The 24,710-nt window shown below is 43.4% G+C and overlaps 1 protein-coding gene across 2 annotated transcripts in view; it reads left to right on the plus strand.

The window, feature by feature from the left end:
• The first annotated feature begins 822 nt into the window (after positions 1-822).
• LOC140724716 (ubiquitin thioesterase OTUB2-like) overlaps positions 823-24,710 on the plus strand; it is a 32,157-nt gene continuing 8,269 nt past the window's right edge. For both annotated transcript variants that reach the window (XM_073039182.1, XM_073039183.1), the window contains exons 1-3: positions 823-956; positions 13,577-13,669; positions 14,508-14,626. In XM_073039182.1, the coding sequence (XP_072895283.1) occupies positions 945-956; positions 13,577-13,669; positions 14,508-14,626 (224 nt within the window). In that variant the 5' untranslated portion in view covers positions 823-944. The remainder of the gene's footprint in view (positions 957-13,576; positions 13,670-14,507; positions 14,627-24,710) is intronic.

Genomic DNA, 24,710 nt, shown 5'->3' on the forward strand with positions numbered 1-24,710 from the left:
GTTGCCATGGTCCTTTGGTGGAGCAGAGTGGATGGACCGAACCCCACGCACCCCTCAGACAATCTCTTCTCCCTCCTGCCGTCTGGGAAAAGGCACCGAAGCATTCCGGCTCTCTCGACCAGACTATTGTGGTGAACTACATATACCTGTCTGGACTGCTCCTGTGGCTCCTCCCACAGACCCCTGCTGACTGCTCCTGTGGCTCCTCCCACAGACCCCTGTATAAAGGCGACTGTGGCCTGTTGCTCTGCCTCATTCCCCAGGATGTAGTGTTGTTCATTCTTCCAGTCAATAAAAGCCGATACCTCGCTTCTAACGTTCAGAGTGAGTTATTGATGGTGCATCAACTATGTAACGGTTTCTTCCTCCAAGCTATCAGACTCCTCAATACCCAGAGCCTGTACTGACACCTTGCCCTATTGTCCTGTTTATTATTTATTGTAATGCCTGCACTGTTTTGTGCACTTTATGCAGTCCTGGGTAGGTCTGTAGTTTAGTGTAGCTTTCTCTGTTTTTTTTTACGTAGTTCAGTCTAGCTTTTGTACTGTGTCCTGAAAAACGTTGTCTCGTTTTTACTGTGCACTGTACCAGCAGTTATGGTCGAAACGACAATAAAAGCGACTTGACACGGCCAAAGGAGGCGGAACCTTTAGCAGCTCCACCCTGATTGACTGGTGGACGCTTGAGTGACGGCACCGCTTGTCCCATTGTTCCGACGCGGCGCCGGGAGTGTCACGTGGGGCTCTGCGGAGGGGGCGGGCGACACTGTCACGTGATGCTCTGCGGAGGGGCGGGCGACACTGTCACGTGACGCTCTGCGGAGCGACGGCGACACTGTCACGTGAGGCTTTGCGGCGCGGCGGACGGAGGGCGATGTGTCAGCGGCGGGGTGTGCGCCGCCTGTCAGCCCAGAGTGGGAGCCGGCCGGCTGGGGGCGCCTCGCAATGGACGGTGCAGTAAGTCAGAGTTTCTCTTTGCTCCCCATGCAGTGTCTTGGGAGAATGAAATACTAGTAACAGCTGTTGGGGAAGGTTTGTGTCCAGAGAGCCAGGGCATGATTGCATTCACCAATGAATGACTGTAATGTAGAGAATTAGCACGTCAGCTTTTCTGAACTACGTTGCTAAACTGTGGAACTCAGTATCTAAAACTACAAGGGATGCAGACTCAGCTGACACCCTTAAACGCCCTCTCAAAGCCTAATTATTTCACCTTGCTTTTAATTAACATCTTTGTCTTTTATTTTACTGTTTGCACTTTATTCCATTATAAAGCACTTTAAACTGGACCATATGTACACAAAGTGCCCAATACATAAGTTATTATTAATAAGTTAGACGTCATTGACATTGTTACACACAGCTGACATGCAGCGGACGTAATGTGGCTTATTGGCAAATTTAAGTATTGTATGTTCAGTCAGCTGCCAGGCATGAGGATTCAAGTCCTTCATTCCAAACGGGAAGTTTAGGGCGTGTCTGAAAGTCTTCATGTTGAATTTTTTTTTCAAAGGAAGCAATATTGGATTATCAGTTCATGAATTATGATGGTAGCCCAAAATAGTATTGCAGTTGTTTCAGTATCACTGGCAAATGTTGTAAAATGTGTTGTTGTACAGCTGCAGTACAAGTGCATTACATAATAATAACTTACATTAAGAATATATTTTTTAAAAAGTGCAAAAAGAGAGCAGAAAACAAAAAAATAGTGAGGTAGTGTATATGGGTTCATTGTTCATTCAGAAATCTATTGGTGGAGGGGAAGAAGCTGTTCCTGAACCACCATTTTGATAGTAGCAATGAGAAGAGGGCATGTCCTGGGTGAAGGGGTCCTTAATGATTGATACCATCTTTTTGAGGTATCACTTTTTGAAAGTGTACTCAATGCTGGGAGTGTCCACGATGGAATTGGCTGAGTTTACAACTTAGCAACTTTTTTTGACCCTGTGTAGTGCCTCCTCTGTACTAGGTGATAATGCAGCCAGTTAGAATGCTCTCTACTTTATTTATATCTGTAGAAATTTGCTAGAGCCCTGGGTGAAATACCAAATTTTCTCAAACTCCTAATGAAATATAGGCACCTTTGTAATTGCATTAATATGTTGGGCCCAGGATAGATCCTCGGAGCTGTTGACACCCAGGAACTTGAAGCTGCTAACCTTTCCACTGCTGATCCCTCAATGAGGACTACTGCATGTTCTCTCAACTTCCCCTTCTTGAAGTCCACAATCAGTTCCTTGGTCTTACTGAGCAGGAGGTTGTTGTGTGTGGGAGAAAATATTCACTCTCAAAGAGGAGATGTGGAGAGAAATAGAGAAAAACAATATGAGAATGACGAGAATGAAGTGAGCATCACTGAGTCATGGCTGAAAGAAGGTCATAGTTGGTCACGGGCACTAGCCTCCACAGCATTGAGAACACCTTCAAAAAGCAATGCCTCAAAAAGGCAGCATCCATTATTAAGGACTCTCATCACCTAGGACCTGCCCTCTTGTCATTGCTACCATCAAAGAGGAGGTACAGGAACCTGAAAGACTAGGAAGAGCTTCTTTCCCTCCACCATCAGATTTCTGAATCCACAATGAACCTCTTTTTGAACTATTTATTTAATTTATGATATATGTGTATATGTAACATAAATTTTATATATAATTGTAATTTATAACTTCCTATTATTACTGCTGCCATTAAAACAACAAATTTCATGACATATGCCAGTGATATTAAGCCTGATTCTGAGAATGTGTCCAGTTAAAAGTCAGAACTGGGAATAATGTCACTAAGTAAAAGTGTGTTTGCACATTGCAAAGTTCATTTACATTAATACCAGTGAATCCTCCATTTTAAAAGTTTGGATTATGTTTGTTTCTATACCACTTCAATTTTCAGTTAACCTCATTTCATCATGAAAACTATATCCTGTTATATTTTCAGAATTAAGTTAGCAGGAAATATGTGTTCCCCAAATGCAAGTAGCATTCATAGCAGGAATTGCATATGATTATCCACTTCGGATGGAAAAATATAAGGGAGGAATATTTTTTATTTGACAAAAGAATGAAATGAGCTGATCTTCAAAGGAATCTGATGTCCTTGCACACGAGGTCATAGAAGGTTAAAGTACTTGGTGCGAGCATTAAAGAAAGCGGGACATTGAAACATGAGATTCTGCAGATGCTGAAAATCCAGAGTAACACACACAAAATGCTGGAGGAACTAGCAGGTCTGACAGCATCCATGGAAATGAATAAACAGCCGATGTTTCAGGCTGACGCTGACCCTTCGTCAGGAAGTAATAAAGTCCAGGGAATATAAGTAATAAGTAAAAATCTAAAAGGTGGAAATTTTATTCAATACTTTGTGTTAAGTTTCTGTGAAGAAAATACATCACAGCCTGTTATGGGAACACCAATGTCTTTGAAAGGAAAATCCTACAAAAGGTAGTGGATTCAGCCCAGTATATCAGGGGCAACACCCTTCCAACCATTAAGCATATCTACATGAAATACTGTCGTAGAAAGGTAGCATCCATCATCAGAGATTCCCCCCCCTCCCCCCCCCACACTCACTGCTACCTCAGGAGTGAGAGTACGGGTGCCTCAGGACTCTCACCACCAAGTTACTACCCCTCACCCATCAGGCTCTTGAACAAAGGGCCTGATATCAACTCTCTTCTCTGAGCTCTTCCATCAATCAACTTCCCAGCTCTTTACTTCACCTCTCCCAGTTTCACCCGTCACCTACACCCCTGTACTTCTTCCTCCTCATGCCCCACCTTTGTACTCTGTTCAGTCCTGAAGAAGGGTCTCATCCCGAAACATCGACTGTTTACTCTTTTCCATAGATGCTCCCTGACCTGCTGAGTTCCTCCTGCATTTTGTGTGTGTTATGTGGATTTCCAGCATCTGCAGATTTTCTGGTGTTTGGGATAACTACACTCATTTGCCCGTCCAATGATTCACTTTAAGGACTCTATCTTGTTATTTCATGCTCTTGTTACTTATAACTATTTATTTATATTTGCATTTGCACGGTTTGTTGTCTTCTGCACTCTGGTTGATCTTGCATCAATCCTTTTTACAGTTACTATTCTATAGATTTGCTGAGTATGCCCGCAAGAAAATGAATCGCATGGCTGTTTATTGTGAGAAATAAGAACTTCAATAATAAATTTACTTTAAATTTTGAAAATGTGTGCAAAATGCATTTAGAGGTATCTTGTTGCAACCCCAGTTAACATTGTTCATGTCACAAGCTTTATGGTGATATGGGGATTTGCTCCCTGATTTGTTCTACTCTTCCATTGGTGGTGACCCAATTTATGCTGGGTCACACCAATGTACAGAATGGTACAACACACACAAAAAGCTGGTGGAACACAGCAGGCCAGGCAGCTTCTATAAGAAGAAGCACTATCGATGTTTCAGGCCGAGACTCTTCATCAGGACTAACTGAAAGGAAAGATAGTAAGATTTGAAAGTAGTGGGGGGAGGGGGAAATGCGAAATGATAGAAGAACGGAGGGGGTGGGATGAAGCTAAGAGCTGGAAAGGTGATTGGCGAAAGTGATACAGAGCTGGAGAAGGGAAAGGATCATGGGACGGGAGGCCTCGGGAGAAAGAAAGGGGGGGAAGCACCAGAGGGAGATGGAGAACAGACAAACAACTAAATAACAACTAAACAACTAAATATGGCAGGGATGGGGTAAGAAGAGGAGGAGAGGCATTAATGGAAGTTCTCTAACTTCCGTTGATGCCCCTCCTCCCCTTCTTACCCCATCCCTGACATATTTAGTTGTTTGCCTGTTCTCCATCTCCTTCTGGTGCTTCCCCACCCCCTTTCTTTCTCCCGAGGCCTCCTGTCCCATGATCCTTTCCCTTCTCCAGCTCTGTATCACTTTTTGCCAATCACCTTTCAAGCTCTTAGCTTCATCCCACCCCCTCCGGTCTTCTCCTATCATTTCGCATTTCCCCCTCCCCCTCCTATTTGTGCTTCTCCCTATAGATGCTGCCTGGCCTGCTGTGTTCCACCAGCTTTTTGTGTGTATTGCTTGAATTTCCAGCATCTGCAGATTTCCTGGTGTTTACAGAATGGTACATCGGCATTTGTTGTGAGAACGCTGCAATAGAGATGACTCCTGTATTATGGCAAACTTCAAAATAAATTTATTATCAACACACGAATATGTCACCATATACCTGAGATTCAGTTGCTTGAGATTCAATAAATCTATAGAATAATAACCATAATGGAATCAGTGAAAGACCACCGAACTTGGACATTCAACCAGACTGCAGACGACAACAAACAGTGCAGATACAAAAAGAAAGAAATAATAATAATAAACAAGCAATAAATAGAGAACGTGAGATGAAGAATCTTTGGAAGTGAGTCCATAGGTTGAGGTAATAGTTCAGTGATGGGGTGAGTGAAGTTATCCCCATTGGTTGTGAGTTCTGAGGCTCCTGTACCACCTTCCTGATGGTCCTTGGTGGTGGGTGTTCTTAATATTACGTAGAAACAGAAAACCTACAGCACAATACAGGCCCTTTGGCCCACAGAGTTGTGCCAAACATGTCCCTACCGTAGAAATTACTAGGCTTACCCGTAGCCCTCTATTTTTCTAAGCTCCATGTACCTATCCAAAAGTCTCTTAAAAGACCCTGTCGTATCTGCCTCCATCACTGTTTCCGGCAGCTCATTCCACACACTCACCACTCTCTGCATAAAAAAAACTTACCCCTGACATCTTCTCTGTATCTACTCCCAAGCACCTTAAACTTGTGCCCTCTTGTTGCAGCCATTTCAGCCCTGGGAAAAAGCCTCTGACTATCCACACGATCAATACCTCTCATCATCTTACACACCTCTATCAGGTCACCTCTCATCATCCCTCGCTCCAAGGAGAAAAGGCCGAGTTCACTCAGCCTATTCTCATAAGACATGCTCCCCAATCCAGGCAACATCCTTGTAAATCTCCTCTACACCCTGTCTATGATTTCCACATCCTTCCTGTAGTGATGCAACCAGAACTGAGCACAGTACTCCAAGTGGGGTCTGACCAGGGTCCCATATAGCTGCAACATTACCTCTCGGCTCCTAAATTCAGTTCCATGATTGATAAAGGCCAATACACTGTATGCCTACTTAACTACAGAGTCAACCTGCGCAGCTGCTTTGGGCATCCTATGGACTCAGACCCCAAGGTCTCTCTGATCCTCCACACTGCCAAGAGGGTTATGGGCTGAGTGCGGGCCAGTGGGACTAGGTGAGAGTAAGCGTTCGGCACGGACTAGAAGGGCCGAGATGGCCTGTTTCCGTGCTGTAATTGTTATATGGTTATATATGATCTTACCATTAATACTATGTTCTGTCATCATATTTGACCTACCAAAATGAACCACTTCACACTTACCTGGGTTGATCTCCATCTGCCACTTCTTAGCCCAGTTTTGCATCCTATTAACTTCCTGTTGTAACCTCTGACAGCCCTCCACACTGTCCACAACACCTCCAACCTTTGTGTCATCAGCAAACTTACTAACCCATCCCTCCACTTCCTCATCCAGGTCATTTATAAAAATCACGAAGAGTAAGGGTCCCAGAACAGATCCCTGAGGCACAACACTGGTGACCAACCTCCATGCAGAATATGACTTGTCTACAACCACTCTGCCTTCTGTGGGCAAGCCAGTTCTGGATCCACAAAGCAATTCCCTTTGGATCCCATGCTTCTTTACTTTCTCAATAAGCCTTGCATGGGGTACCTTTGTACCCAATCATTGGCTTGTCCTTCCATATATTCATGTTACATCCATCATCTGCTTGTAAACCAGCCAGCTCATCCTGAGCTCTATCATACTGGCTCCCATTTCCCTGCCATATTAGTTTACACCATTGCCAACAGCTCTAGTAAACCTGCTCGCAAGAATTTTGGTCTCCCTTGGATTCAAGTGCAACCTGTCCTTTTTGTGCAGGTCCCACCTGCCCCAGAAGAGGTCCCAGTTATCCAGAAATCTGAATCCCTGCCTCCTGCTACAGAAACACAGAGAGATCAGCCGTGATGGGATGGCGGAGCAGAAAGGCCTAATGCTCCAGTGTCTGTAGTCTTACGGTGTTTAACCGTCATTCCTTTTCACTGCCTCAGTTTCAATGGTCCCACTATCATGGCCCGGTGGTGAAATTGCTCACCCACTTGGCAGTCTTTGTGCTCATCTAGCTGTGCCAGCAGTACCCTGTAGCTGCTGGAAGACTCCAGAGCCATGAATCCCCATTCTTGCCTCAGTATTTAATCTATCCAAACATACGACTTTTCTCTTTGGATTGAAGGGGCATGAGAGGCCACTTGATAGCGGTGGACAAGATGGCAGAGTCAGATAGAGTGGACAGCCAGAGACTTTTGCCCAGGGTGATACGGAATGGCATATTTTTAAGGTGATTGGGAAAAATCATACAGCACAATACAGGCCCTTCAGCCCACAAAGCTGTGCCGAACATGTCCCTACATGTAGGGGAGATGTTCTTACATGGAGTGGTGAGTACATGGAATGCCCTGAGTGATAGGGACTTTTAAGAAACTGAGAACCTAGCTTGGGATCCACAAACCCCTTGCTTAATGGCATTGGTTCATGGCATAAAAAAGTTGGGAACCCCTGCCTTAGATAGGTACGTGAATGATAGAAGAATGGAGGTCTATATTAGGAGGGAAGGGTTAAATTGATCTTAGAATGGGTTAAGAGGTCAGCACAACATTGTGGGCTGAAGGGCCGGTACTGATCTAAAAGCTGTATTTGAAGACACCAGATAAGGTGAGGGAACACCAATAGGATAATAAGAAACATTAGAGAATTTGTTTCTTTGTGTCATTAAATGATTTTAATTAATTTTATTTCGAGATACAGTGTGGAATAAGCCCAACAACCTGCACCACCGAGCACCTCTTCTTCCCCCCCCCCCCCCCAATCAAAGGCAATTTACAATGACTAATAAACCTACGATCCAGAATGTCTTTGGAAACCAGAGCGCCCGAGGATACCCATGCATTCCACAGGAAAGACGTAAAACTCCTTAAAGATAGCTGATCTCTAGTGCCCCGATCTGTAATACTGTCACGCAAACCTCTATGCTCTCGTGGTGCCCCTATTTCGTGTCTGCATAACCCTAAAGTAGCTTGTGTGAATAAGAGGGCCTTTGTTTTAATAACTGAGAACTAGAACTGTAAAGCCACAGCAATATTTCTTCAAAAGGGTCTGGTCACCACATTCCTGGAAGGAGATGATTGCATTGATATGGAATGAAGGACATTTATGGAAATGCTTGCAGGTCTGATTAATTTTAGCTTTGGGGGATAAAAATTGGATATCAAGATTGTTTTCTTTGGAGCAGAGTGGAGATTTAATTGGTGTGTAAAATTATTATAGCCCTACTCTAGAGCGATTAAGAAGAAATACTTATGATATTGATAGAAAAGTTAAAGTTGAATTAAGAATTTTATTTATGCAGAGTTTTTTTATTAATCAAAATATACTTTATTCAAAAATAAAATTATGTACAATAAACCATTCAGTGACTCTCAGTCCTTTACAAATGTTTCCATTGCAGTCTTTACATTCCCACACTTTAGCCACCCAGGTGGCACTCTGTTACTTCATATTTACATACACTTGTTCAGGGGTATACACCCCCGCCAAACTCCCACGGGAGAAGAACCCTAGAATGTGGTCCTTCCCCACGGGCCCTTGCGGTGGCTGCACTGAGTTTCAGTGCGTCCCTCAGCACGTACTCCTGCAGCCGAGAATGTGCCAGTCGGCAGCATTCCCCCACGGACATCTCCGTGTGCTGGTAGACCATCAAGTTTCGGGCCGACCAAAGAGCGTCTTTCACCGAGTTGATGATCTGCCAGCAGCACCGGATGTTGGTCTCCATGTGCGTCCCAGGGAACAGCCCGTAGATCAGAGAGTCCTCTGTTATGCCGCTGCTGGGGATGAACCTCGACACTGCCCCTTCCATCCTCCTCCACACCATCTCCGCGAACCCACAGTGTGCAAAGAGGTGGGTCACTGACTCCTCCTCACTGCAGTCCTCCCGTGGGCAGAGGGGTGTGGAGACGACGTTCCGGGCGTACAGGAGGGATTGGACTGGGAGGGCCCCTCTCACCGCCAGCCAGGCGAGGTCTTGGTGCCTGTTGGTGAGGTCTGGCGATGAGGCATTTTGCCAGATGAACTGGACTGTCTGTTCAGGGAACCACCCCACCGTGTCCATCACATCCTTCTCCTGCAGTGCCTGCAGGACCTTACGTGCTGACCACTGCCTGATGGCCCTGTGGTCAAAGGCCTGAAAGAACTATTTATGCAGAGTATGTTTTCTGTTTGCGTGGAGAGGGCCATTGAAATGGTGGAAGGAACAAGGCCCTTCGTTAAATCTTTAAAAAGTTTTGGTGCCTTTTACCAAAAGGCTGTTCACCTTTTAATCCAAGGGTGTTTTCTGGAAGTCAGTGAAGAGGCACAAAACTTGTTACTTCACGATTGTTTTATTAAGAGTTGATAGAACAGAGAAAGCTAAGATAGTGCTGCTTTTTGCTTGGGCATTATATAGCCAAGATAAGGAAATTCCATTCAAATCTATAGATAAGAATTAGCCAATTACCATAGAACCATAGAACACTACGGCACAGTACAGGCCCCTCAGCCCTCCATCTTGTGCCGACCCATGTAATCCTTAAAAAAAGTACTAAACCCACACTACCCCATAACCCTCCATTTTTCTTTCATCCATGTGCCTGTCCAAGAGGCTCTTAAATACCCCTAATGTTTTAGCCTCCACCATCATCCCTGGCAAGTCATTCCAGGCACTCACAACCCTCTGTGTAAAAAAAACTTACCCCTGATGTCCCCCCTAAACTTCCCTCCCTTAATTTTGTACCTATGCCCTCTGGTGTTTGCTATTGGTGCTCTGGGAAACAGGTACTGACTATCCACCCTATCTATGCCTCTCATAATCTTGTAGACCTCTATCAAGTTCCCTCTCATTCTTCTACACTCCAAAGAGAAAAGTCCCAGCTCTGCTAACCTTGTTTCATATGACAACACAAGTGAATCTGCAGATGCTGGAAATAAATAAAAAAAACAAAATGCTGGCAGAACTCAGCAGGCCAGACAGCATCTATGGGAGGAGGTAATAACGACGTTTCGGGCCCTCCTGGGTTTCGGCCCGAAACGTCGTTATTACCTCCTCCCATAGATGCTGTCTGGCCTGCTGAGTTCTGCCAGCATTTTGTGTTTTTTACTTGCTTCATATGACTTGTTCTCCAAACCAGGCAACATCCTGGTAAATCTCCTGTGCACTCTCTCCATAGCTTCCACATCCTTCCTATAATGAGGTGACCAGAATTGAACACAATACTCTAAATGCGGTCTCACCAGAGATTTGTAGAGTTGCAACATGACCTCTCTACTCTTGAACTCAATCCCCATTAATGAAGCCTAGCAATCCATAGGCCTTCTTAACTACCCTATCAACCTGTGCAGCGACTTTGAGGGATGTATGAATTTGAACCTCAAGGTCCCTTTGTTCATCACTGTTAAGTAACTGACCATTAATCCTGTACTCAGTCTTCTGGTTTGTCCTTCCAAAATGCATGACCTCACACTTGTCTGGATTGAACTCCATCTGCCCTTCGACAACCTACAGCTCCATCCACAACTCCTCCAATCTTCGTGTCATACGCAAACTTACTCACCCATCCTTCCGCCTCTATATCCAGGTCATTTATAAAAATCACAAATAGCAGGGATCCCAGGACAGATCCCTGCAGCACTCCACTAGTCACCAACCTCTAGGCAGAATACTTTCCTTCTACAACTACCCTCTGCTTTCTTCCTTTAAGCCAATTTTTTTTATCCAAACAGCCAAGGTTCCACTTATCCCATGCCTCATGATTTTCTGGATGAGTCTCTCATGAGGGACCTTGTCAAATGCTTTGCTAAAGTCCATGTAGACCACATCCACTGCCCTACCCTCATCAATTTCTTTTGTTACCTCTTCAAAAACCTCAATCAGGCTTGTGAGGCACGATCTTCCCTTCACAAAGCCATGTTGACTATCCATGAGTAGACTGTACTTCTCCAAATGCTCATAGATCCTATCCTTAAGAATCCTTTCCAGTAGTTTGCAGACCACCGATGTAAGACTCACTGGTCTATAGTTCCCAGGTTTCTCCCTATTACCTTTTTTAAACAAGAGAACTACATTTGCCATTCTCCAGTCCTCCGGCACTTCCCCTGCAGCCAAAGAGGATTCAAAGATCATAGCTAATGCTCCAGTGATCTTTTCTCTCAATTCCCACAACAACCTGGGGTGTATCATATCCGGCCCTGGGGATTTATCAATCTTAATGTTTTTAAGAAGATCCAGCACTTCTTCTTCCTTAATCTCCACATTGTCCAGCACATAGGCCCGCTCTACTTCGACCTCATCCTGATCAAGATCCTTTTCACTTGTGAATACTGAAGCAAAGTATTCATTTAGGACCTCCACAACCTCCTCCGCCTCCAGGCACATGTTGCCTTCTTTATCCTTTAGCGGTCCTACCTTCATTCTCATCATCCTCCTATTCTTTACATATGCATAGAATGCCTTGGGGTTCTCCTTAATTCTACATGCCAAGGCCTTCTCATGCCCCCTTCGAGCTCTCCTTTCTTTAGATCCTTCCTGGCTGCCCTATATTTCTCATAAGCCCCTCCTACTTCCTGCTTCTTATATCTAACATATGCTTCCTTTTTCCTCTTGACGAGTTGCCTCACATATTTCGTCAGCCACGGTTCCCTTCTCGTACCATTTTTTCCTTGCCTCAGTGGGACAAACCTACCCTGAACCCTGCTCAAGTGGTCCCTAAACTTCTCCCACATTACTTCTTTGCTTTCCCCTTTAAACATCTGTTTCCAATTTACTCTCGCTAGTTCCTGCCTCATCCCTTCAAAGTTAGCCCTTCCCCAGTTACCCACTTTACCATTTTGTCTGATTTTATCTCTTTCCAATTAGAAAGAACTTATGGAGTGAATCTGTGTAATTCACTATCATGGAAAGTGGTAGAGGCAGAATAATTAGAAATCTATGAGGTGGATTTAGCTAATTATTTAAAAGACCAAGGAATTGATGCTGTGGGGATCTGGCAAGGAAGAGGAGTTGAGGCCAGTTTTGGTAGTGTACCAGTCATCACTGAAAGGAGGAGGGTTGGCCATGGGGCTGGCTAGCAACTCCATCCTGTAAAATCCCAGAGCAACAGAAATGCCAGAAGAAGCTCCAAGGATCTTTAATGCTGTTTGCCTGCTACAGCACTGTTACATGCACTGGTGAGAGGCTGTGCATTGTATCGCTGACTGAGGCCAGGGACTTTGTGAAAGGAGTGTCATTACAGAAGAAACAGTGAAGTGAGTGGCATTAAATAATCTCTTTAATAGGCCTCACTTCAAACAAAAGACTTGGAGACAATTTGAAAGACTGGCCCGGGATTTTTATTGTCAAAGTATGCATGTATAATACAGCTTTGATATTTGTCTTATCCAGATGGCCATTAAACACAGAAAGACCATGGGTACTGATGAAACAAAGGCATCAATTCCCCCCACCCCTGACTGGCATGAAAAAGAAATGAAACAAAACTCGCAGACCCCCAAAAAAACTTAAGCTTTTTAAATTGTTCACCACATACAAGCTTCATTGATGGAATACTTGGCAGACATGACACTGAAACTTTCAACAATTGACACTGCAAGAAGGGAGAGAAATAATATTTCTACCCATCAGCTCCAACCTTCTTTCTTCATTCCCCTCCTCCCTCTCCCCCCCCCCCCCCCATTCTGGAGATCCTGGAGTCTTCCCCCATCCTTTGGAGTCTTGGTGAAGGGTCTCAGCCTGAAACATCAACTGTTTGTTCATTTCCATGGATGCTGCCTGACCTGCTGAGTTCCTCCAGCATTTTGTGCGTGTGAGCAATAGTATGTTATATTTTTGTTGAATTATCAGAATCAGCTGTAATATTGATGTATGCTGTGAAATTTGTTATTTTGAGAGCAATACAGTGCAATACACAACATGTACTGTAAGTTACAAGAAGAAATACATTAAAAAATAAGTAGTGCAAAAACCTGTGGTGCCATGGTTAGCATAGCGGTGAGCGTGACACTATTAAAGCTCGGGGCGTCAAGAGCTCAGACTTCAATTTTGGCACCCTTCTTTAAGCAGTCTTTGTACGTCCTCCCAGTGGAATGTGTGGGTTTTCCCCAGGTGCCCCAGTTTCCTCCTACAGTCCAAAGACATAGTTGTTAGGTTAATCAGTTATTGTGAATTGTCCTGTCAGGGTTCATCTGAGTTGTAGGGTTGCTGGGATGGCATGGCTCAAAGGGCCAGAAGGGCCTACTCCATGTCGTATTGCTAAATAAAGTAAACACATTAAAATAAAAGAGATCAAAGTGGTGAACAAAATCAGCAGTAAGTTTGGATTTTGCTGTGACGTGTTTGTCCTTTGAGTACCGAATTTGCTATTGAAGTGAGTGTTATTTTTCTGTTTTATGTACATAGTGTGGACCTGTATTGATAGTCTCTGATCGAAGTGAAATACAAGCTCTTGGAGATGAACATCCTGAAGACAGAATTTATCAACAAAAAGTACAGGTATGATTTTAATTTTAAATTATGTGAAGGACAATATTGCTGTTTTTCATCATGTGTACTATGGTTTCACGAATTAAATTGTACAGTAAGTCACTAGCTGTGTCAATCAGAATCGGGTTTAATATCACTGGAATATCTCATGATATTTATTTTGTGGCAGCAGTATGTTGTAATAAAGAAAAAGTGTTTACACGTGTAATGCAAACAAAACATGTCTCTCTATGGTACTCTTTGGGAGAATCTGGATTTTACTGCAACTTGTGGATTGCATGCATGTGGGACAGAGAGTACAGTCACATCTTTTAAAATTTTTTTTGCCTGGATTTGCATTTTTGCCAGAGTTTTAAGTGAATAGCTTAGAAACACACACAAAATGCTGGAACTCAGCAGGTCGGGCAGTACCAATGGAAATGAATAAACAGTCGACGTTTCGGGCCGAGTCTCTTCTTCAGGACTGGAAAGGAAGGGGGAAAGATTCCAGAATAAAAAGGTGAGGGGAGGGGAAGGAGGGCAGCTAGCAGATGGTGGGTGGGAAAGATAAGGGGCTGCAGGGGACCCAGGGGAGGTGATAGGTGAGGAGCAGAGGCAAGAGGCCAGAGTGGGGAATGGAAGAGGGAGGGGAAAAAATTACCAGAAGGAGAAATCTATATTCAGGCCATCAGGTTGAAGGCTACACAGACAGAATCTGATGTGATGCTCCTCCACCCTGAGAGTGGCCTCAAAGAGGAGACCGTGGATTGACATGTTGGAACGGGAATGGGAAGCCCATAATACACTGTACTGTATGTCCCTTTCATGCGCCTGCAAATGTATAGTCATCTTTTTCTTTTTCATTCAGGATATCAGTAAAAAGTATGCTTTCTTCAGAAGGACACTTGGTGATGGAAACTGCTTTTATCGGGCACTCAGCTTTGCTTATCTGGAATCAATGCTTGGAAACAACAAGGGAATCAAAAAGTACGTTATTTTGTTTTTAATTTTTTATTCAGAGATACAGCGTGGAACAGATACTTCCAGTGATTTGAGCTGTGCTACCCAGCAATCCCCGATTTTACCCTATCCTAATCACAGGACAGTTTACAATGACCAATTAGCTTTCTACTCAGTACGTCTTTGGACTGTGGGAGGAAACCAGAGCACTCAGAGGAAACCCACACATTCCACGGGCATTTTCTTGGGCATTAACCAACGCTAACTATGTGAAAGTTATTGATGAGAAAGCTGACTTGCAGGTATAAATATGAACATGAGATTAATACCTATGAGCAGAATTATGCAACTCAGCCCATTTAGACTGCTCTGCTATTTCATTGTGGCTGATCCATTTTCCCCTCAACTCCTTTCTGATGCCTTCTCCCCATAAACTTTGACTCCCTGATTAATAGAGTCATAGAAAAGTAGAGCACTGAAACAGGCACTTCTGCCCATCTCGTCTGTGCTGACCCTTTTAAACTGCTTACTCCCATTGGCCTGCACTGGGACCATAGCCCTCCATACCCCTACCATCCATGTACCTATCCAAACTTCTCTTAAATGTTGAAATGAAACCTACATGCACCACTGTGCTGGCTGGTTAGATAGCTCAGCAATCTATCAACCTCCGCTTTAAATATACCCAATGACTTGGCCTCTGCAGGTGTCTAATTGCTAAGGCTATGTGCTGTTTTGACCTTTGTTAAAGGGCTGAACTTTCACTCTTATTGCAGTTAAAACAGACATATCCAAGGAAGTGAAATGGAGAGGAAGGCTCAAAGGCTTCGTGCTTTTTTTGTCATAACAGTTTTGCCATCAGTGCTTGAAGTACATAATGCATTTACATTGTGAAAATGAATACTGAAAAGCCCAAAGAAACCACTTGTAATTGTTAATTTCCTGATCCAAGTGTTGTTTTTTGTATAGCTAATGGTCAGTATTTCAATATTAACAAGAGAATGGACATCACATTCTCAGGAAGATAATGATAGAGATATACAGCACAGAAATTGGCCCTTCAGCGCACTGAGTCTGTACTGACTATCCTTCAACAATAATTATCCATTTTATCCTTTGTTTTCACATCATTCCCTTTAGCTTATCCCAGTTTCTATCACTCACCCACACATTTACATAGGCCAATGAACCTACCAATTCACATATCTTTTCAGATTTTTTTTTGACAAACGTGTGTTGTTTTCTGTGGACAATAGACAATAGACAGTAGGTGCAGGAGTAGGCCATTCGGCCCTTATAGCCAGCACCGCCATTCACTGTGATCATGGCTGATCATACACGATCAGTACCCCGTTCCTGCCCTCTCCCCATATCCCTTGACCCCGCTATCTATAAGACCTCTATCTAACTCTCTCTTGAATGCATCCAGAGACTTGGCCTCCACTGCCTTCTGGGGCAGAGCATTCCACATATCCACCACTCTCTGGGTGAAAAAGTTTTTCCGCATCTCTGTTCTAAATGGCCTACCCCTTATTCTTATACTGTGGCCTCTAGTTCTGGACTCACCCATCAGCGGGAACATGCTTCCTGCCTCCAGAGTGTCCAATCCCTTAATAATCTTATATGTTTCAATCAGTTCCCCTCTCATCCTTCTAAATTCCAGTGTATACAAGCCCAATCGCTCCAATCTTTCAACATATGACAGTCCCGCCATTCCGGGAATTAGCCTTGTGAACCTATGTTGCACTCCCTCAATAGCAAGAATGTCCTTCTTCAAATTTGGAGACCAAAACTGCACACAATACTCCAGGTGGGGTCTCACCAGGGCCCTGTACAGCTGCAGAAGGACCTCTTTACTCCTATACTCAATTCCTCTTGTTATAAAAGCCAGCATGCCATTAGCTTTCTTCACTGCCTGCTGTACCTGCATGCTTGCTTTCATTGACTGATGTACAAGAACACCTAGATCTCATTGTACTTCCCCTTTTCCTAACTTGACTCCATTTAGATAGTAATCTGCCTTCCTGTTCTTGCCACCAAAGTGGATAACCTCACATTTATCCACATTAAACTGCATCCGCCATACATTTGCCCACTCACCCAACCTGTCCAAGTCACCCTGCATTCTCATAACATCCTCCTGACATTTCACACTGCCACCCAGCTTTGTGTCATCAGCAAATTTGCTAATGTTACTTTTAATCCCTTCATCTAAATCATTAATGTATATTGTAAACAGCTGCGGTCCCAGCACCGAACCTTGCGGTACCCCACTGGTCACAGCCTGCCATTCCGAAAGGGACCCGTTAATCACTACTCTTTGTTTCTTGTCAGCCAGCCAATTTTCAATCCATGTCAGTACTCTGCCCCCAATACCATGTGCCCTAATTTTTCCCACTAATCTCCTATGTGGGACTTTATCAAAAGCTTTCTGGAAGTCCAGGTACACTACATCCACTGGCTCTCCCTTGTCCATTTTCATAGTTACATCCTCAAAAAACTCCAGAAGATTAGTCAAGCATAATTTTCCCTTCATAAATCCATGCTGACTCGAACTGATCCTTCTACTGCTATCCAAATGTGTTGTAATTTCCTCTTTTATAATTGACTCCAGCATCTTTCCCACCACTGACATCAGGCTAACCAGTCTATAATTCCCTGTGTTCTCTCTCCCTCCTTTCTTGAAAAGTGGGACAACATTAGCCACCCTCCAATCAGCAGGAACTGTTCCTGAATCTATAGAACATTGGAAAATGATTACCAATGCGTCCACGATTTCTAGAGCCACCTCTTTAAGTACCCTGGGATGCAGACCATCAGATCCCAGGGACTTATCAGCCTTCAGACTCAACAGTCTATCCAACACCGTTTCTTGCCTAATATAAATTTCCTTCAGTTCATCCTTTACCCTAGTTCCTTTGGCCACTATTACATCTGGGAGATTGTTTGTGTCTTCCCTAGTGAAGACAGATCCAAAGTACCTGTTCAACTCGTCTGCCATTTCCTTGTTCCCCATAATAAATTCACCCTTTTCTGTCTTAGTGGCTTAGTGGAGCTGCGGAGGCTGAGGGGAGATCTGATAGACGTTTTAAGATTATGACAGAGTAGGCAGACAGTGTCTTTTTCCCCTCGGTGTTGAAATGTCTAATACCAGAGGGCATGAATTTAAGGTGAGGGAATTTTTTTTAGTGGTGGGTAACTGGGACGTGCTGCCTGAGGTGTGATAGAGGCAGAAACATTGGGGACCTTTAAGGGACATTTAGATAGGCACGTGGATGTGAGGAAAATTGAGGGATATGGACATTGTGTAGATGGAAGAGATTAGTTTAGGTAGCTATTTGATTACTAATTTAACTGGTTCGGTACAACATTGTGGGCCGAAAGGACTGTTCCTTTGCTATACTGTTTTATGTTCTATGAGACATGGGAAAAGCTTGATCGGTCACAGGCAAAGTCTGTACATATTACAGAAATGTGTCTCTACTAGCTGTGCCACCCTTACATGTTTGTTATTGGAATTGGTTTATTATTGTCACATGTACTGAAACAATACCATTACCTTGCATACTGTTCAGACAGTGCATTGAGTTCAAATAAGGGAAAACTAACAATACAGAACAAAAATTTGAGATACAAAATGTCTGTATGGACTTCTTTGGTGGCTTAGGGAGGGATTTTAAAAGGTGGTAACACATACAAATTGCTGGAGGAACTCAGCAGGTCAGGCAGCATCTGTGGAAATGAATAGACAGTTGATGATTTTGGCCGAGACCCTTCTTTTCCATAGATGCTGCCTGACCATCTGAGTTCCTCCAGCATTTTGTGGGTGTTGTTCTGGATTTCCAGCATCTGCAGAACCTCATGTCTCTAAAAGGTGGTGATGTGTTTCCATTTTACTGTACTGTAGTGGAGGACAGGCCATTTGAGCTGACCACAATATCAATTCCACCTGGTATTTCCACATCCCTCGATTTTCTGCCTGTTCCTGCTGTAAAAGAACTCTTAAATGTTGAGATGCTATCTTCTGTTATTCTTCTGGTAGTACATTCCAGGCACCTATTGCTCTCCGTTATTTTAAAATCTTATCTAAACATCTATTCTTCGCTTTCCATTGATACATCTCATAATACTTGAAACTTCTCATAATACTTGAAACAGCTCAATCTCTGACACTGCAGAGAAAACCATCAAATTTTATCCAACCTCTCCTTTTTGCTAGGATGTTCCAATTGAGGCAATACCCTAGATCACATCTTTTGTTCCTTCTCCAAATCCTGCACATCCTTCCTATACTGTGGTAGGAAGCTTTAGAGGGTGCCAGTATGCTGCTGCCTGGATTAGAGACCATGTCATATGAGGAAACATTAAGCAAGCTAGGGCTTTCTCTTTGTAGTGAAAGAGGATGAGAGGTGACTTGATAAACAAGGTGAGGAGAGGAATAGAGTGTGGACAGCCAGTACCTTTTTTTCCAGGGCAGAAATGGGTAGGATGAGAGGCAATAATTTTAAGTTACTTGGAGGAAAGTATAATGGGGGAGGGGGGATTTTTACACAGTGGTGGGTGCATAGAATGCTGTGCCAGGGTTGGTGGTAAAGGCAGATGCATTAGGGATGTTTAAGCAACTCTTAGATAGGCATGTGGATGAAAAAAAAAAGTAGAGAGCTATGTGAGAGGGAAGGATTAGATTGGTCATGATGTAGATTAAAAGGTCGGCACAACATTGTGGGTAGAAAGGACTGTACCAAGCTGTTATGTTCTATGACTAAACCTGCACACAATACTCCAAATCTGGGCCAACTAGTTTTGTAGAACTGCAAATTGACTTCCCAGTTTAATACTCAGCCAAGCAAGCTCCACACCTTCTGTAGCACTTCTCCAGTTGTGTTGCTACTTGGAAGGACAGACTCCAAGGCAGAGAATAAAGTAAATGGCAGGATACTTGGTAGTGTGGAGGAGCAGAGAGATCTAGGGGTACATGTCCACAGATCCCTGGAAGTTGCCTCACAGGGAAATAGGGTAGTTAAGAAAGCTTATGGGGTGTTAGCTTTCATAATTCGAGGGATAGAGTTTAAGAGACGCGATGTAATGATGCAGCTCTATAAAACTCTAGTTAGGCCACACTTGGAGTACTGTGTCCAGTTCTGGTCACCTCACTATAGGAAGGATGTGGAAGCATTGGAAAGGGTACAGAGGAGATTTATCAGGATGCTGCCTGGTTTAGAGAGTATGGATTATGATCAGAGATTGAAGGAGCTAGGGCTTTACTCTCTGGAGAGAAGGAGGATGAGAGGAGACATGACAGAGGTGTACAACATATTAAGAGGAATAGACAGAGTGGACAGTCAGCGCCTCTTTCCCAGGGCACCACTGCTCAGTACAAGAGGACATGGCTTTAAGGTAAGGGGAGGGAAGTTCAAGGGGGATATTAGAGGAAGGTTTTTCACCCAGAGAGTGGTTGGTGTGTGGAATGCACTGCCTGAGTCAGTGGTGGAGGCAGATACACTAGTGAAATTTAAGAGACTACTAGACAGGTATATGGAGGAATTTAAGGTGGGGGGTTACATGGGAGGCAGGGTTTAAGGGTTGGCACAACATTGTGGGCCAAAGGGCCTGTACTGTGCTGTACTATTCTATATTCTATGTTCAAGGGAGCTATGGACTTGCACCCCAAATCCCTCTGTACATCATTGCCCCCAGCACTTACTGTATACTTGCATTTGACCTTTGAAAATGCCTTGCCCTTATACCAGATTAAACTGAGTCTGAAGTGTCTCTGCCCAAATTCCCAAGCCGTCCATTGACAACCTTCCTCATTGTCCTCAAATCCCAATTCTTCAACTTCAAACATACTAAACAGACCACCTACATTTTAGACCATAAGCCATAGAAGCAGCGTTAGGCCATTTGGCCCACCGAGATGCTCTGTCATTCCATCATGGCTGATTTATTATCCCTCTCAATCCCATTCTCCTGCCTTCTCCCTGTAACCTTTGACACCCTGACTAACCAAGAGCCTATCAACCTCTGTTTTAAATACTCAGTGACTTGGTCTCCATCGTCAACTGGATACCCTCTGGCTGAAGAAATACCTTCTCATTAATGTTATAAATGGATGCCCCTCTGTTCTGAGGCTTTACCCTCTGGACTGAGACACTCCCACTATAGGAAACATCCTCTCCACATCCACTCTCATCCTTTCATCCAAATCATTAATAAATATTACCAACAGCTGAGGTCCCAGTATGGATCCTTGTCGGATGCAGTTGGTCACAAACCTCCGATCAGAAAAATGCATCGATATTACTGCCCCTGGTTTTCTCTCACCAGGCCTGTTTTGGATCCAGTTTACCAACTCACTGTGGATCCTATGTGACTTCATCGGGTTTTGGAAAAGTACGGCCCCTAACCAGGCCTTTTAGCCCATTTAATGCATGCCAAAACATTTAAACTGCCTACTCCATTGACCATCTGCAATAGATACATGCTAAGGAATTAAAAGGATGAAAAAATTAACATTTCAGTTTTTCTTCCATTTGGATTTTGCTGAATTTTCTACATTTATTGCATGAAAAATAGTGTTGACAACTTCAAGTTTAATTGTCATTCAACCTTGTCACAAAACAGTAAGATATAGGAGCAAAATTAGACCATTTTGACCCATCGAGTCAGCTCTGCCATTTCATCATGGCTGATCCAATTTCCCTCTCAGCCCTAATCTCCTGTCTTCTCCCCATATCCCTTCATGCTCTGACTAATCAAGAATCTATCAGCCTCTGCTTTAAATATACATAAAGATTTGGCCTCCACAGCCGCCTGTAGCAATGAATTCCACAGATTCACCACTCTCTGGCCAAAGAATTTGCTCCTCATCTCTATTCCAAAAGGATGCCCCTCTATTCTGAGACAGTGATCTCTGGATTTAGACTCTCCTCCCCCCCCCCCCCCCATAGAAAACATCCTCTCCACATCCACTCTATCAATGCATTTCAACAATTTAATGATGCCACCCCTCATTCTTCTGAATTCCAATGAGTACTGGCCCGCAGCTATGGAACACTCTTCATATGACAAGCCTTTCAATCCTGGAATGATTTTCATGAATCTCCTTTGAATTCTCCAATATCAACACATACGTTCTAGGATAAGGGGCCCAAAACTGGTCACAATACTCCAAGTGAGGCTTCAGTGCTTTATAAATTCTCAACATTACATCCTTGCTTTTATAATCTAATCCTCTTGAAATGAATGCTTACATCACATTTGCCTTTCTCTCCACTGACTCAAACTGCAATTTAACCTATAGGGAATCTTGCACTAGGACTTCCAAGTCCCTTTGCACCTCAGAATTTTAAATTAGTCTGCCCTTTTATTTCTTTTACCAAAGTGCATGACCATACACTTCCTGACACTATTCTATCTGCCACTTCCTTGCCCATTCTCCTAATCTTAAGTTTTTCTGCAGCCTGCCTCCTCAAAACTGCCTGCCTTTCCACCTATTTTCGTATCGTCTGCAAACTTTGCCACAAAACCATCAATTCCATCATCCAAATCATTGAGATATAACATAAAAAGAACCCTGTGGAACAGCGCTAGTCATCAGCAACCAGCCTTTTGTTCCCACACTTCGCATCCTGCCAATCAGCCACTGTTTTATCCATGCTAATACCTTTCCTGTAATATCACAGGCTCTTAACTTGTTAAGTATAGTTATGTGTGGCACCTTGTCAAAGGCCTTCTGAAAATCCAAGTACACAACATCCAGTGATTATCCTTTGGCTATCCTGCTTGTTATTTCTTCAAAGACTTCCAATAGATTTGTCATGCAAGATTTTTCCTTCAGGAAACTATGCTAATTTTGGCCTGTTTTATCATGAGCGTTATGGTATACTACTCATGTCTTCCACAGTGAAGACTTTGATGCCAATTACTTACTCAGTTCACATGCCTTTTCGTTGCCCCCATTAGTACCTCTCCAGCATCATTTTCTAGCTGTCTGATATCCAATCTCACCTTTCTTTTATACTTTTATGTATCTGAAAAAAGTTTTGGTGTCCTCTATAATATTATTGGCTAGTTTACTTTTGTATTCACTCTTTACCTTAATGACTTTTTAGGTGCCTTTTGTTGGTTTTTAAAAGCTTCCCAGTCCTCTAACTTCCCAATAATTTTTCTCTATTATATACCCTCTCTTTGGCTTTTCTGGCTTTTACTTTTCATTAGTCATGGACATGTCATCTTGCCTTTAGAATACTTCTTCCTCTTTGAGATGTATCTATCCTATGCCTTCCATATTGCTTCCAGAAATTCCAGTCATTGCTGCTGTGCTGTCTTCCCTGCCAGTGTTCTTTTCCAATCAATTCTGGCCAACTCCTTTCTCATGCCCCTTTACTCCACTGTAATATTGATAAATCTGACTTCAGCTTCTCCTTCTCAAACTTCAATGTGAACTCAATCATATTATGATCACTTTCCCCTAAGGGTTCTTTTACCTTAAGCTCGCCAATCAATTCTCATTCATAGCACAACACCCAATCCAGAGTACCTGATCCACTAATGGACTCAACCACAGGCTGATTTATAGAATCCTCTCACAGGCATTCTAGAAATTCCCACTCTTGAGATCCAACATCAACCTGATTTTTCTCAATCTACCTGCATATTGAAATCCCCATGACTATCGTAATATTGCCCTTTTAGCATGCATTGTCTATCTCCCGTACTAATTTGCATACCACATCTTCACCACTATTTGAGGGTCTGTATATAACTCCCATCAGAGTCTTGTATACAGACCCCCAAACAGCAGTAAACTTATACATGTATATAGACAAACAAAACAGCTTTTTCCCTGGGAACAAGGTGCAAAGCACACAGTCACACAGAGTACATATAATCATGATAGCAGAAAACAATAGTCACAACAAAAAATATTTACCCCAAGTCCCTGAGTGGCATGGCCTGTAGGTTAATGGTATGTGGGATGTCCTGGAGACATGTTTCTGCAAGAACAAGCACACAGCAGTTTTTCATTTTGTGTTGGTGAATGGAGATGAGAAGGAACTTCCTTAGCCAGAAGGTGGTGAACCTGCGGTACTCATTGCCACGGGAGGCTGTGGAGGCCACATCATTGAATACAGTGGAACCCCGTTATAACGCGATCGTTTGGGTCCGTAAAATGTCATTGCAAAAAAAGCGGAGTCGCACGAAATCAGGGTTCAAGAAATTCAATGTTCAAACTGACCCAATGTTGACTTAACATCCTAAAACACTCCTATTTTCGCCCTATTTGACCCTTTTTTTGCACGTTTACCTTTTGGCAAGTAAATGACCTTTGAATTAAAGAATTCCACGAATAAATCATTGTTGTCGCTGTAGAAATTAAAACACAAATTAATTTTTAGTAAAACTTTTTAGTACACAAAACAACAAATAAAAACATTCAAGAGTATTAGCAATCATCATTTACAGTTTATTTCTTAAAAAAGTGATCGAGCATTCCTTGCTTGAATGTAGCATGTCGCTGGCTGCGAGCAAAATCTAGAAGGCTTCTGAGTTGGAGGTTTTTTACGTGGTCCACCTCCTGGCTCTGCAACCAGTGGAGGCTAGCCTCGAGGTGGCTTCAGACACTTTTGGCGGTGGGGGTGGAGGCTCTTCATTATCTTCTTGCGGCTCAAGAACCGGTACACCTGCCTCCGCTGGTGCTATAGTTACGTTATGGACGATCTCGGCGTTCGTCAGGTGCTCATTTGGAGCATTTGTCATCCCCAGAGTACCACTGGTGTAGCTCTTCTTTGTTCCATTCAGACACCTTCTCTGCCTCACACGACGCGTGAAACTTTTCTTCGTGAGATTTCCAGCCACGAAGTGTTGATTCTGGTATCCCGAGGTCTCGTGCAACTTGAGCTTGACTTTTAGTCTTGATCGCGTCAAGTGTATGAAGCTTATCTTTCACAGAAAAAGATTTCCTTTGTCTAGCAGTTTGTTCCACTTTGAGCACAAAACAGGTCCAATGACTCTCACAAAATGCTGGTGGAACGCAGCAGGCCAGGCAGCAGCTGGTCGAGACCCTTAGTCAGGACTAATGGAAAAAAGAGATAGTGAGATTTGAAAG

The sequence above is a fragment of the Hemitrygon akajei genome, chromosome 3 (genome assembly GCF_048418815.1).
Source record: "Hemitrygon akajei chromosome 3, sHemAka1.3, whole genome shotgun sequence".
NCBI lineage: Eukaryota > Metazoa > Chordata > Chondrichthyes > Myliobatiformes > Dasyatidae > Hemitrygon > Hemitrygon akajei.